Source organism: Poecilia formosa, unplaced genomic scaffold (assembly GCF_000485575.1).
Source record: "Poecilia formosa unplaced genomic scaffold, Poecilia_formosa-5.1.2 Scaffold47, whole genome shotgun sequence".
Classification (NCBI taxonomy): Eukaryota; Metazoa; Chordata; class Actinopteri; order Cyprinodontiformes; family Poeciliidae; genus Poecilia; species Poecilia formosa.
In genome coordinates, this window is record NW_006799986.1 from 1,948,301 (window position 1) to 1,962,832 (window position 14,532).

Sequence of the window (14,532 nt, forward strand, 5' to 3'; positions counted from 1 at the left end):
CAAAAACACAAAATCTTACAAATAATTTTTGATCTGGTTTCCAGATCAAATATCTTGGAGTACTTGAAACAATACAAAACTAGCTTACAAGTAACTTTTCTGCAAGAAACAGGAGCTGAAATAATCTTTCATTTGAGATGGTAGTTTTGTCAACAATATTAAGGAATTATTGACTTAAAACAAGCTCCTGTACTCGAAGCTAGACCAAAAATACTTGGTAAGATTTTGTGTTTTTGCAGTGCAGGAAGTTCTGGGGCTCGGTAAAAATATGTACTTTTATAAATCTTACAATATTAATCAAGTAGAAGAAATAAATCGGATAAAACAATGATGCAATACCAAAGTTAGAAGTTCAGCAAAGTCATTGATTTCATAGTTGTGTGACGTTCTATCCAACAGCATCTTGGAATAAAGATGATTCCCACTCCAGCAGAGCTCCAGCCCCACAGATCAGCCTGGTTTGTCCTTCTGAAGAATCAAAACATGAGGCTGAGCGATGGCTCCAGAATCGCCTCTTTACGGACTCTCACTCCATCAAGATCTACAACAACTTCCTCTCGCACTTCAGTGATCATGACCATCTGCAGCTGGCCATTTCAGCTGAGAAAGGGTTGATTGTGGAGGAGTTTTTCTCAAAGGGTCATGCATGTTTAGAAATAAATGGAGGTTCAAAGGAAGAAGTTGCTGTTGCTGGTTTGAAGGTGGAGGCTGTGCTCTGCAAAATCCAAAAGGAGTTCATCAGAGAGGAAGAACAAGAACTGCAGATGCTGTCTAACACAGAGCCATCCCATAAAAGAAAGACAGTTGAAAAGTCAAGTAAAGAATTCTCAAGTCGATGTGAAGCCTTCAGTCACGCTCTGAAAGTAACAAAGGTACAGTTGGTCATAGTAAAGCTCCCTAGACAGCTACAACACAAAAACACAAAATCTTACAAAGTAGTTTTGGTCTAATTTCTAGTTCAAATATCTTTAGTACACTTGAAATAAGACAAAACTAACTTGCAAGTAACTTTCAGCAAGACACAGGATCTTGTTTTCAGTAAATATTTCCTAATTTTTTATGAAAAAGTACCAATTCTATTGGCAGAAAACTTCACTTATAATATGGGAAAAAATACTGCATGACTCAATGTGCGCATGATCCCACGCCCTAACTTTCTGCTGGAAGGCAAATAGCTGCTTGCTAACGATGACTAGCATTGGTTTTAGCTGTTAGGTGAGCATAACCCACAAAATCTTAAATATGTAAATATGTAGATATGTAAAAGAAAAAGGGACACTACTAATTATCAACACTACAACTGAATAACAAGGTCAGGAAAAAGTAAAAAAAAATAATGATAATGAGGGAGAGGGAAGTAGCTCAGCTACGCTAGCTTGACTTTGACAATCATAACATGTATATGTGATGTGGAATTCGATGTGACAGAGTGAGAAAAAGAGAATATGAGTGGTTTTAAATTAGGGAATTATTGACTTAAGATAAGCTTATATGTCTGGCTGAAAAGTTACTTGTAAATTAGTTTTGTATTAAGATATTTGCACTAGAAACTAGACCAAATTTAATTGGTAAGATTTTGTGTTCTTGCAGTGTAGCTGTCTTACAGTTACAGTTTGGAGCTCATCCAGTGATCTAGGCTTAACCCATAGGTAGTTCCCACATGACGTCACCCCTCCTACATCCGGGTGCTCTGTTGTCAGCTTGATGGTCCTGAAGCAGTTTTCCGTTTCATTTACTGCACGTAAGATGACCGTAATGGTTGGATATAGTTGGATTTAAAACAGTAAAGAGAAATTTTTATTACCTCCAGTGAAGGTGAGCAAGCTTTGCTGCTAAGAACTGAACGTTGGCGAGCATGACCAGCTAATGTCACAAGTTATTTAATACGCCGCATATTTGCTCTAATTACTTTATTAGCAGTAAGGATATCTACAATATATTATTTTTTAAATATATTTATTTAAAAAAAACACTGAGACACTGAGTCAGTCAATACAAAGCTCTCATGTAACTGGCAGCCATGTTGGCAAGCAGTTGCTATGGAGTTGCTATGACAACAATAAGGAAGCCACAGGCTTAGAACTAGCTCACCCCTTTCCTATCTAACTTCTGAACAATATAAGTAAATGGAAATTATTATTCAATCATAATTTTTTGAATTAGCTTAGCTAATGTAGCTTCTAGCCATTTTGTTTGTATTTCTTTTGCACATTGGTCAAGAGTGTTAATATACTTTTTATTATATTATTTTTTGTTGGTCTCAAAGCCATGGTTCACCTATGCTTTGTGCTGCACTTGCCTACCAAGACGGCAGAGATCACTTCCAATTCNGTAGTTTTGTCAACAATATTAAGGAATTATTGACTTAAAACAAGCTCCTGTACTCGAAGCTAGACCAAAAATACTTGGTAAGATTTTGTGTTTATGCAGTGCAGGAAGTTCTGGGGCTCGATAAAAATATGTACTTTTATAAATCTTACAATATTAATCAAGTAGAAGAAATAAATTGGATAAAACAATGATGCAATACCAAAGTTAGAAGTTCAGCAAAGTCATTGATTTCATAGTTGTGTGACGTTCTATCCAACAGCATCTTGGAATAAAGATGATTCCCACTCCAGCAGAGCTCCAGCCCCACAGATCAGCCTGGTTTGTCCTTCTGAAGAATCAAAACATGAGGCTGAGCGATGGCTCCAGAATCGCCTCTTTACGGACTCTCACTCCGTCAGGATCTACAACAACTTCCTCTCGCACTTCAGTGATCATGACCATCTGCAGCTGGCCATTTCAGCTGAGAAAGGGTTGATTGTGGAGGAGTTTTTCTCAAAGGGTCATGCATGTTTAGAAATAAATGGAGGTTCAAAGGAAGAAGTTGCTGTTGCTGGTTTGAAGGTGGAGGCTGTGCTCTGCAAAATCCAAAAGGAGTTCATCAGAGAGGAAGAACAAGAACTGCAGATGCTGTCTAACACAGAGCCATCCCATAAAAGAAAGACAGTTGAAAAGTCAAGTAAAGAATTCTCAAGTCGATGTGAAGCCTTCAGTCACGCTCTGAAAGTAACAAAGGTACAGTTGGTCATAGTAAAGCTCCCTAGACAGCTACAACACAAAAACACAAAATCTTACAAAGTAGTTTTGGTCTAATTTCTAGTTCAAATATCTTTAGTACACTTGAAATAAGACAAAACTAACTTGCAAGTAACTTTCAGCAAGACACAGGATCTTGTTTTCAGTAAATATTTCCTAATTTTTTATGAAAAAGTACCAATTCTATTGGCAGAAAACTTCACTTATAATATGGGAAAAAATACTGCATGACTCAATGTACGCATGATCCCTCGCCCTAACTTTCTGCTGGAAGGCAAATAGCTGCTTGCTAACGATGACTAGCATTGGTTTTAGCTGTTAGGTGAGCATAACCCACAAAATCTTAAATATGTAGATATGTAAAAGAAAAAGGGACACTACTAATTATCAACACTACAACTGAATAACAAGGTCAGGAAAAAGTAAAAAAAAATAATGATAATGAGGGAGAGGGAAGTAGCTCAGCTACGCTAGCTTGACTTTGACAATCATAACATGTAGATGTGATGTGGAATTCGATGTGACAGAGTGAGAAAAAGAGAATATGAGTGGTTTTAAATTAGGGAATTATTGACTTAAGATAAGCTTATATGTCTGGCTGAAAAGTTACTTGTAAGTTAGTTTTGTATTAAGATATTTGCACTAGAAACTAGACCAAATTTAATTGGTAAGATTTTGTGTTCTTGCAGTGTAGCTGTCTTACAGTTACAGTTTGGAGCTCATCCAGTGATCTAGGCTTAACCCATAGGTAGTTCCCACATGACGTCACCCCTCCTACATCCGGGTGCTCTGTTGTCAGCTTGATGGTCCTGAAGCAGTTTTCCGTTTCATTTACTGCACGTAAGATGACCGCATGGTTGGATATAGTTGGATTTAAAACAGTAAAGAGAAATTTTTATTACCTCCAGTGAAGGTGAGCAAGCTTTGCTGCTAAGAACTGAACGTTGGCGAGCATGACCAGCTAATGTCACAAGTTATTTAATACGCCGCATATTTGCTCTAATTACTTTATTAGCAGTAAGGATATCTACAATATATTATTTTTTAAATATATTTATTTAAAAAAAACACTGAGACACTGAGTCAGTCAATACAAAGCTCTCATGTTATCTCACACTTCTGTGAACTTTGTAACTGGCAGCCATGTTGGCAAGCAGTTGCTATGACAACAATAAGGAAGCCACAGGCTTAGAGCTAGCTCTCCCCTTTCCTATCTAACTTATGAACAATATAAGTAAATGGAAATTATTATTCAATCATAATTTTTTGAATTAGCTTAGCTAATGTAGCTTCTAGCCATTTTGTTTGTATTTCTTTTGCACATTGGTCAAGAGTGTTAATATACTTTTTATTATATTATTTTTTGTTGGTCTCAAAGCCATGGTTCACCTATGCTTTGTGCTGCACTTGCCTACCAAGATGGCAGAGATCACTTCCAATTCAGACTTGTGAGAACTATGTATGTATTTTGTAGGCAAATCTGTATGTGTGATTTCTAGACTTTGAATTGGTTCTCCCACAGAGCAGAAAAAAACCTTAAAAACCTAATTTAAGCCTTAGCGACATTGTGCCTGGTTTACTGGTTGCCTACCAAGATGACGCGTTTCCGGATTAACTTGCTTCCGTTCCTGTCTTGTGGAAACTATCTATAGATGTATTTTTTATTGAATGCTCAAAATCACATCTATGCAATTTGCTTTGAGGATTTATTTTTTAGTTCTGAAAACTTTATCTTCAGGTGGATAAAGTGGAGAATGCTGCTCTGAAGGCCATGTTCGATATGAAGAAAAAGCAGCTTGACTGCGCCTCTACTAAAACGATGTTCCAACGCATCCCTGCTCAGTTCTGCGAGATGATCAGCCGAATTGGATTCCATGCAGAGTGCGCACCGCCTGAAGGTATGCTACCGAGCTGTGACGGGTTCAATTTGGTGGTGGGACTTGATTATAAATTTTTATTTGAGTTGCGCTGCAGCTCAAATGCATTTCAATTCAAATACCATTTTTGCTGCTAAACTATTTAAAAGGCAAATAAGCTCAACAATATACGTATTTACTATTTAATTGTCATTTGCTCAGGAAACCCTGATCATTCATGGAACTTTAGAAATGAAACATGTTTAGATTTGAGATGCTATTTTAGGCTAGCATAGCTTCACTGAGAAGGCTAACTCGTTTTAGCACAACTTTGACACAACAACAGTCTTTTACAGCGTTTTTAGAAGTAGAAATGAACCCCTAGTGGGCGAAGAGAAGCAGATTGTTGTTTGTGGATGTTGCTTATGCATCAGTTTTACGGGCGTACCAGAAACACAATACACAAAGGTTCCTGCTGGGAATTTTTGTATGCAATTAATTTTATTAAAAATATTCAGTCTTAAAATTATGAGAATAAAAATCCTACTATTACGACTTTATTAGAAGTTATTTAATTCTCAATATTGACTTTATTCTTGTAATATTATGATTCTTTTTTATTATTTTGACATTATTCTAATAATAATACATCTTTACTCCTGTAATTAAAAAAAATTAACATGGCCCTAATTCTCCATCATAAGTGCATCATTTTTATAAGATTGCTATTATTATTCTGTGCGCACTAAGCTTTCTTCGTCCAGTTATGGTGCCACCCAGTGGTGATTTTATGCTTGTTTTCAACTACTTCTGTTCTGTCATATTTGTTCATTTTTTCTCCAAAACTAATGCACTAACTGTTTTAGCTTGTTTCAAAATCTTATTCTTAGACAAATATTAAAAGGTGTTCACTGAGGTGAAAAAAGGTCTTTTTTCCTTTCTTTGAAACGTATTATTAGGTAGGTGTAATGAAAGCACCACACAGATTTACTGAAACTAAAACAGCATCATTATGAAATCTTAAATCAATTTTGTTAAAGTGATGCATGATAGCAGAGACATATAGATTGAATTATGATGTAATTTTCTGTGGTTGCAGATCCAAAGTATGGAGAGGGAATCTATTTCGCTCGCAACATAAAAACAGCGTTGGAGCTGTGGAGGGAGAAAGGTGAGGAGTACCTGTACTTTGTGGAGGCTGAAGTCCTGCTGGGAAACTCGGCTAAAGGTGAACGAGGATTTATTCTTCCTCCTCCGGTTGGAAAAGATCCCAACATCCTCCATGACAGCGTGTCTGGAGGAACTGACGTCTCTGTTATCTTCAGCGGTTATCAGGCTTTGCCCAAATACATCATCACCTGCAAGAAGAATTCACATTCTTCCTAAATATAAGGAGTTTTACTCATTTTGGTTTGAAATCAGAATCTGGTTGTAGAAAAATTGATCAAAAAGAATCTCCAGAGAAGTAAACTAGTTTTCTATAAATTCACTTTAAGCTGCAGAGAAAGAAGTTTAAAAATAAACTTGTATGCTGACTCAGAAACTAAAAAGATTTTGTTGTATTAGAAACTTTGATTTGCATTTTGGCACTACATTATAAGCAGAACAAATATGTTAGTGTTATTATGTCTTTGTATATAACCGTTCAACACCAAGGGGGATGATAATGATAGTTTAAAAAGATCTTAAAACTATGTTTGTAAAAATATGAAGGTTTCCGTTTTTCTCTGAACTTGTTCAAATATATCAAAATATCTTTGGTTTAGAATCATTATTTTATGATTTATTTAATCTTTTTTGCAGTTTGGGGACAAAATGACCAAATTATAAAGGAACAAAAGTTTTATAGTGATTTGTTTGCTGATGAAAAGTGTTAAATATGTTAAATCAAAAACATTATTTTGGGGTCAAACCAATAAATGCATCAGTTTATTTGACTTTACTTTGTAAATCCAGCATCAATCTTTCTATTCTCTATAAAAAGCTTCGTGCCTTGCAGCATATCTGCTGTATATTTCTAAGGGATCTTTGTCTAAATTTGTGTCTGAACATGTAAACATTGTACTAATGCTGCTGCAAGTAAATACATCTTAATAAAGGAAGTTGGAAAAGAGCAACATCAGTCTGACCAGTTTGTTTATCTGAACATCTGAAGATTAAAAAATAACTCAGCTGCCTGTAATCCAACAAATGAGGAAATTTCAGCATCATTCTGGTCCAAAACGTGTGAATTAATGTCAAAACAAAAAACAAAGACCTGCTGAAGCTGGTAAGGCATGTGTTATGACTTATTTAAAATTATGTTTAGCATAATTTACATTATTTATTGAATGTAGCATGATTGTACATAATTACAAAACGGTGAAGTGAAACTATTGTTTGTTCAGTAAAAAGCTGAGCAGAAAATGTTCAGCAGAAACATCTGAGCCTCCAGAAGCTTCCTGTCCGGCAGCAACACGGGCTGAGAGCAGATTCATTTCAGGAAACATGATGAAGGAAAAGTGGAACTATCTGGACATAACGACCATCTGGAGGAAGAACAGGGATGCTTGTACCATCCCATCTGCGGTGGCAGTATCATGGTGTGGGGCTGTCTGCATGCAGGAGGAACTGGTGCCACTTCCTAAAGGCGGCATCATCAGGAAAAAGCAGGAAAAATAACCTTAAAAGTACAACGTGACTCAACAGAGTCGATGTGAGGCGGCGTACAAACCTGACCCAGTTACATCGGTTCTGTCAGGAGGAACGGACCAGAACTCCAGCAAACCAGAAGCTTGACCCGATTCATCCAGTTCAAATAAAATGTTCCCCAGAAGGCATCTTTAAATACATCTGACACATCCTCTCTCTCATTGTTGTCATATTTACCAATTAGAAATAATTTTGGTGATTCTAACTGACCTCAAACTAGTTTGGTCTGATTTAACTTCAGAGGGAAAATCTGAATGTGTGTAAATTTCTGGTTTCATTTGTAAATTTTATCACCATGTTTTATGCGAGAAACGTTTTTTTTGTCTGAATTTGTACTTTTATTAACGCTTTGAGGTTTTTGTGCATGAAATCTGCTCTATAAATACAGTTTGTAACATCAGAAAACACAGGATGTGGCCTTTAACTAGACCGCTTCCATCAGCGAAGGCTTTTACTGGCGTCTTTCCTCCAAGAACCACGACTAACATCCAGACAGTACTGACTAAAAAGAAAGAGCTCTGACTGAGTGTCTCTACAAATACAAAGAGAAATTTAAACTAAAAGTTTGTACAGCCACAACAAAAGTTTCACAGTTCTCTAAGGACAAACAGGAAGTCTACACAGAGTAACACAGGAGAGATTACAGCAGCTGTACATGAAGGTTTCTACAGCCTGCACCGCAAAAACACAAAATCCTGCCAAGGATTTCTGATTCGTTTCTACTACAAATAATTTAAAATAAGAAAACTAACTTAAAATAACTTTTTGGCAAGAAATAGGAGCTTGTTTCAAGTCAATCATTCTTAAAAGTACAAGTTATAAGTGGAACAAGATGTTTTTTCCCAGATTATAATTTTTATAATTTATAGACATAAGCTATAAATATATTACTATAATAATTCTCCCAACTTCAAGGGTACGATGGCATAACGTATCACGGCATGATATTATTATAACTTACAGTATGGGAAAAATGCTTTTCCTCACAAATTTACCATTTACTTATTTTTTTTATTTTGACAATGGCCCTAAAACGATGTCTTGGATACTGGCACTAGAAACTAGATCAGTAAACTAGCTGGTATCATTTTCTGTTTTTGCAGTGTAACTAGTCAGTATGATTGTCTGAAACGGTTGCAGCGATCAGCAGGAGATGGAGCCTTGAGTCCTTCTTCTACAGCAGCTGATTGGTCCGATAAATAAAGCACATAATAACTCACAACATGAAACCACAGAGAAGGTTCCTGGTTTCCACCAGGAAGGCTGAAGCAGAACCGTTTCTAACTTATAAATTACATTTTAAGACTAAAAAACCTCATTAATATGAATGTAAACCTTTAGAGACGCTGAATCTTCTGACTGACGTTTCTAGCAGCTCCGTCTGCCACTAAACAGACTCTATGGCGCTTATATCTGTCCAGCGTGGACCGGCCGCGCCGCGGCAGCCATTTTCCAGTCCGACAGACCGACTCCGGGCCGAACCCGGTCACTCGGTGCACTCGGCGACCTCGGTGCCGTCCACCAGCAGCGTGTGAATGATGCCGTCTCGCCGCTTCCCGCTGCTCACGGCTTTCACGCAGCAGCTGTGGTCTCCCAGGGAGAAATGCGTCTCCGTGCCGTCGTCCACGAACTCGCCCTGCGGACGCAGATCGCAGCGTCAGGTTGGGCCAGAATGTCCTGATAAAACCCATTAAGCCGCTAAAACATAAAGAAGTAGCTCTTCCGCATTCGATAAGTTCCTACAATTTTAAGATTGATCCATTGGAAAAGGATTAGGGCCATTGAAAAAACTCTCAAAATTCTGACTTTTCTTGAAATTCTGAATTTAATCTAAAATTCTGACTTTTTCATCAAAATTCTGGCTTATTCCTCATAATTTTGACTTTTTCTAAGAAAAAAAAATCTGACTTCCTCAGAATTCTGACTTTTTTAAATCAGAATTTCGACTTTTCTCGACATTCTTTTTTTCCCCTTCAGAATTCAGAATTTTTTCTAAAAATTCTGATTTTTTTTGTGCAGAATTCTGACTTGAATTCAAGATTATTATTTTTTTTCCAGTGGCCCTAATCTTCTCCCATACTGATCAGTTGCTCCAAAATTTTAAATTATTTTGTGACTTTTTGCAGTGAAACTGATTTTCTGAGCTCATTTAGACATATTTGCTGTGAATTTGCTTTTATGTATGACAATAAATGTGACTTTTTGTTGCTCATTACATCCACCACAGACTACAACTTGACGTCAAGTAAGGCTGAAGCACCAGTGTAGTTATACTGCCACCTGCAGGTGGGAGTTAGCATCACATATCTAATGTTTTTGACCATTTTTGAGGAAAATTTACAATAAAATAATTATGCATTAGCATGAAAAAGTACAGGAATCTGTTGATCTTGAGTAAATATCCATGCAGAACTGGAGGGACTGATTGATGTAATTTGGCGGTAAACACATAAAAACAGCTTTGATTTGATTGATAAAAGAATATTTTGCAGAGAAAACATAAAACTCTATTACATGTGATGGATTATTTTTGATTAATTAAAAAATACTTACAGCAGTCTCAATCTTCTCTCCATTGCACCAAACGTCCATGGTGTCTTTCTCTGGAAGTGAAAACAGTGAAAACATTCAGGAACTCACCGACTGCCTGGGAGGTCAGAGGAGTTTAACAGGTTTCTGATTTTATTATTTTACTCAGTCAGGTCAGTAAATCAGGACTTCAGAAACCTGTTCACAGTTTTTTCATCTGAAAACCTGATTTATTTTTACAGAAATAAGAATGTCTGCTGAGGCCGCAGCAGCAAATATGTCTGCCTCCATCTGGTTTCGCTTTTACTTTCATCAATATTGACATGTAACATAACAGAAGAAAAATGTCTTGTTAAAGGTAAAACAACCTGCCAGTGGAACAGGAACCAATGATCTAATATGTGTAACTATGATTTAACCGTTTCAAATGAAGCAAAAGCAGCTAACAACTTATTGACACTTTCTCTTGGTTTCTGTGTAGTTAGAGAAAAGCAGCACGTTTCTCCTATTTTAAATGTTATGGAAGGATTACTGCAGAGCATCACCTGATGAGCTGCAAGCAGAGGGATTATGAAAGGGATTAACCTGTGCAGTCAGGAGAGGTGGCGCTGTGGAGCTTAAAGCCGATAAACAGATTAGCTTCAGCATTAATGTGAGAGCGCAGCTCTGAGGAGCAGAAGTCAAAACGCTCTCAATATCAGATCAATAATAATAATTACCAGAGCAGGGAAGTAACTAGTTACATTTACTGGAATTACTTTTAGGGGATAAAAAATACTTTTATCCACTATGCTGTAGACCTTAATGAAGACAAAACTAACTTACAAGTAACTTTTCATCAAGACATAGGAGCTTGTTTATGTCAATAATTCCTTAAGGATGAAAAGATGATTTAAAAGAAAGATTATTTAATTTATAACAAAACAAAATGTCTTGTGAATTCATCTGCCAGTGGAACAAGTTATTTTTATATTAAGGAATTATTGACTTAAACGAGCTCTTATTATTTTGCTAAAAATTACTTGTGAGTTAGTTTTGTTTTATATCAAATGTACTAAGATGTTTGCATTAGAAACTAGACAAAATACTTGATAAGATTTGGTGTTTTTGCAGAACGCACTGCAAAAACACCACAGTCAATTTAGCACAACCTCTGACTCAGACATAAGAAGAGGTGGAACTGAGCTCACCCAGAACCACCCTGCAGTCGATGCCGTCCAGGTTGAGCAGCCAGGTGCTGGTGACCTTTGACCTGTTCTCCATGTACTGCTTCAAGCTCTTCCCGTTGATCTCCAGCGTGTATTCGTAGGCGAAGCCGCTGACCGCGTCGATGTTGATGGTGGCTTTGGTGTCCGCTTGGCCCACGCTGAACGTCTCCTTCCCGACCAGTTTGAACATCCAGTCCCGCCTCAGAACCTCCTGGAAAATAGGCAAATCAGCACAAAGTATAAACGAATCATGAATTGAAGTCCAACAAAAAGAAAATATATTGACATGTTTTACCAATATGCAAGAGAACGATATATCAACGAAATGTCTGCTGTTGGGATCGACTCGCATCAGACAGAGAATGTGGGTTGTTCATTGTTGTCATAGCAACCATAGGTGCATATTGTTCCCAAAGATTTTACTCCTTTAAGAGTAGCACTACTTCAACACATTTTTACTTAAGTAAAAATAAAAAGTATTTGGTAAAAAGTACCAAGTAACTGATCAAATTACCAATTATTTAATATTTAAATATTACACCATCAGATGGACCAATATATGAAGTTAAATGGAAATTTTGCCATTTCAAGGACAAAAATTACAATTTTATAAGTAACAAAAAAAATAACAAAATCAGGCAAAAGAAAATTTTCCCAAATCAATTTCTTTCGATAAAAAAACTTATGAAACTTTAACAAAAACTTTTTTCAAAAAAGTTACTCAAGTAAATGTAACTAGTTGTTACCCAATTATGATAGCAACTCCATAGCAACTGTCAGACAGTTTGGATACCTACCAAGATGGCTGTCAGCTACAAAGTTCCCGAAGTGTGACGTCACGTGAGAACTATACATAGCGGAGCTAAATTTTCATTTCAGCATTTTTTGCTAACTTTGAAAACGCTTAGCGCACTTAGATTCCCCTAAATTACTTTTTCAGGCCTAAATTTTCACATCGGTGCATCAGTACTTTTAAGAACAAAAGTAAAAGTAGGCCCACCACAGATATCAGTACATAAATGAGAACCAAGCAGGCAGGAACTGTAAACTGGGACCAGTTCCTTCATTAGAGACTGAACTGGTTGTGCTGACCTTTCCGTCCACATAGATGACTCTTTTCCCGGTGGTTGTCCCATGTTCAAACTCGATCCTGTGGACTCCGTCGCTCAGCGCCACCTCCCACACACCAGCAAGGTCACTGGACATCCTGACTGGCTCCGAACCTGCGGAGGTCCAACAGAACCGGGTTTAAATGGCAGCTGCCGACACCGGTGTCAACCTGCAGGTTCTCATAAAGAGTTTCATAAAGATGGTCCCCAGTCTGCGGCAACTGAGAAATATTTACTGTAAAGTATCAATAAGAGCAGAACATGTTGATGAATGAAGTGATGAAGTCAGAGGAAACGCGGCTAAAGATAGCATGCTAAGCTATCGCTGTTTCAGGCGATTATCTTCCGGTGCCAGGCATTCGTTTTCAAAATAAAAGATTTTGTTCAAAAGGGTTTGGTGTACTAAAATCTGTTCCATACAGGGATAATTTAGATTTAACCACAATACACATTGTTATTATTAATATATAAACTTCTTAATAAAAACACTTGATTTTATATAAATTTATAAAAAAATTTTGAACTAACAATGTTCTGAGAAACATTTATTTTCACACTAACGTATTTCAATAAGTTACTTAGTGTGAATTAAAAATATGTTCATTTAAATGCTTTAAATGGAAAGATTTTCTGCTTTTCCAAGGGGTGCAGGCTCTCTGGCACAACAGTGTTAGGGCCATTTTCCACCAAAAAAACTCAGAACTGTTTAATCTCAACTATTTTCTTAAAAACAAAACTGTAAATTTCTGAGCTTGGAAAGTCAAACATTTCCTAGAAGAAACTCAGGAAATCTAAAATTTGTCTCAGACATATCCTATAAAAAACATCAAAATTTCTGAGTTTCAAAAGTCAAAACTTTTGAGTTTTTGTCAGAAATGTTCATTTTTTCTTGCAATGGCCCTAATATGCATAGTAGAAGTATTTCTACTGTAAACTGCATAAAGTATGTATATCTATGGTTATGTTTTACTAATGAAACCTCAGTTCAGTTCTTAGAGTGGCTCTTTTGCACAACAATACACTGCAAAACATTTCTTCTTACCAAGTATTTTGATCTAGTTTCTAGTGCAAATATCTTGGTGGACTTGAAATAAAACAAAACTACCTTGAAAGTAGCTTTTAAACAAGATATATGAGCCTGTTTTAAATAAATAATTAATGAATATCAATTTTTAAAAAGTACAAGTTCCACTGGCAGATGATTTCACTTCTAACAAGACATTTTTCCTACACTACAAGTTAAATAATCTGCCAGTTGAACTTGTACTTATTCATCAATATTAAATAACTACTGACTTCAAAAGCATCTTGTCAATACGTTTCTTGTAAGTTAGATTTGTTGTCTAATATCTTTTCTAGAAAATAGACCAAAAATACGTGGTAAGAAGAAGTGTTACATCTTCAACAGATAGTTTGATGCTGACATAAAAGAATGAAAAATCATTCAGCAGAAACCTGGTGACAAACATTACTTCACTTCTGCTGCCCAAAACAAATTAAATATGTTAGAAAAACATCTGAAAAAAATTAACTGACAAAAATTAACTGAAACAGGATTTTCATGGTAATCAATTAGCTTTAGATTTCATGGTTTTATTTTGAAGCAGAAGCGGAAGTAGACCTGGATTAGCTTGTAGACTTTGACAATGTTGTGAGCCCAACCAACTCCGATCGTTAGCTTTCCGTTCGGTCCGGTCCAATTAAAACCTGTAAGCTGAAGTCAGGACCGTCATCCATCAGTTTACAGCTGAATTACCTCAGCGGTGGTGAAATATCCTCGACAACAAACCTCCAGCCGGATACTTTAGGCGCAGTTCATCCTTCCCCCAGAAGCTACACAGGTTTAGCCGAGCTGTTTTTATGCTGTTACCATGGCAACGTAGAACGGCCCTACGCACAAGCGCGTCTCCGCCCCCCTCCGGGTCAAACTGCTGAAAACCAGAAGCAGGAGATCCTGATTTGGGTTTCTGGGTCGTCCAGAGAGACTTCTGTATCAGATTCTGTTGTTTGGTGAAGAACAATCTGTGTTTATGGAGGAAAAAGAAACATTTTCTA

General features: G+C 36.8%; 2 protein-coding genes across 4 annotated transcripts in view; one reads left to right on the forward strand and one right to left on the reverse strand.

Moving 5' to 3' along the window:
• parp9 (poly(ADP-ribose) polymerase family member 9) overlaps positions 1-7,057 on the forward strand; it is a 17,492-nt gene extending 10,435 nt beyond the window's left edge. For both annotated transcript variants that reach the window (XM_007552292.2, XM_007552293.2), the window contains exons 7-9: positions 400-872; positions 4,823-4,982; positions 6,040-7,057. In XM_007552292.2, coding sequence (XP_007552354.1) covers positions 400-872; positions 4,823-4,982; positions 6,040-6,326 — 920 coding nt within the window. In that variant the 3' untranslated portion in view covers positions 6,327-7,057. The remainder of the gene's footprint in view (positions 1-399; positions 873-4,822; positions 4,983-6,039) is intronic.
• Positions 7,058-7,945: 888 nt separating this feature from the next.
• Positions 7,946-14,376, reverse strand: faima (Fas apoptotic inhibitory molecule a). 2 transcript variants are annotated; one of them, XM_007552297.2, is made up of 5 exons: positions 14,234-14,376; positions 12,461-12,591; positions 11,351-11,579; positions 10,185-10,234; positions 7,946-9,267 (listed from the first exon to the last, which is right to left on the reverse strand). In XM_007552297.2, the coding sequence occupies exons 2-5, from the start codon at positions 12,572-12,574 to the stop codon at positions 9,118-9,120; spliced, it is 543 nt and encodes a 180-aa protein (XP_007552359.1). In that variant the 5' UTR covers positions 12,575-12,591; positions 14,234-14,376; the 3' UTR covers positions 7,946-9,117. The 2 variants fall into 2 exon arrangements, with proteins under 2 accessions (XP_007552359.1, XP_007552358.1); XM_007552296.2 differs by lacking the exon at positions 14,234-14,376 and having other exon boundaries at positions 12,461-12,809.
• Between the last annotated feature and the right edge of the window lie 156 nt (positions 14,377-14,532).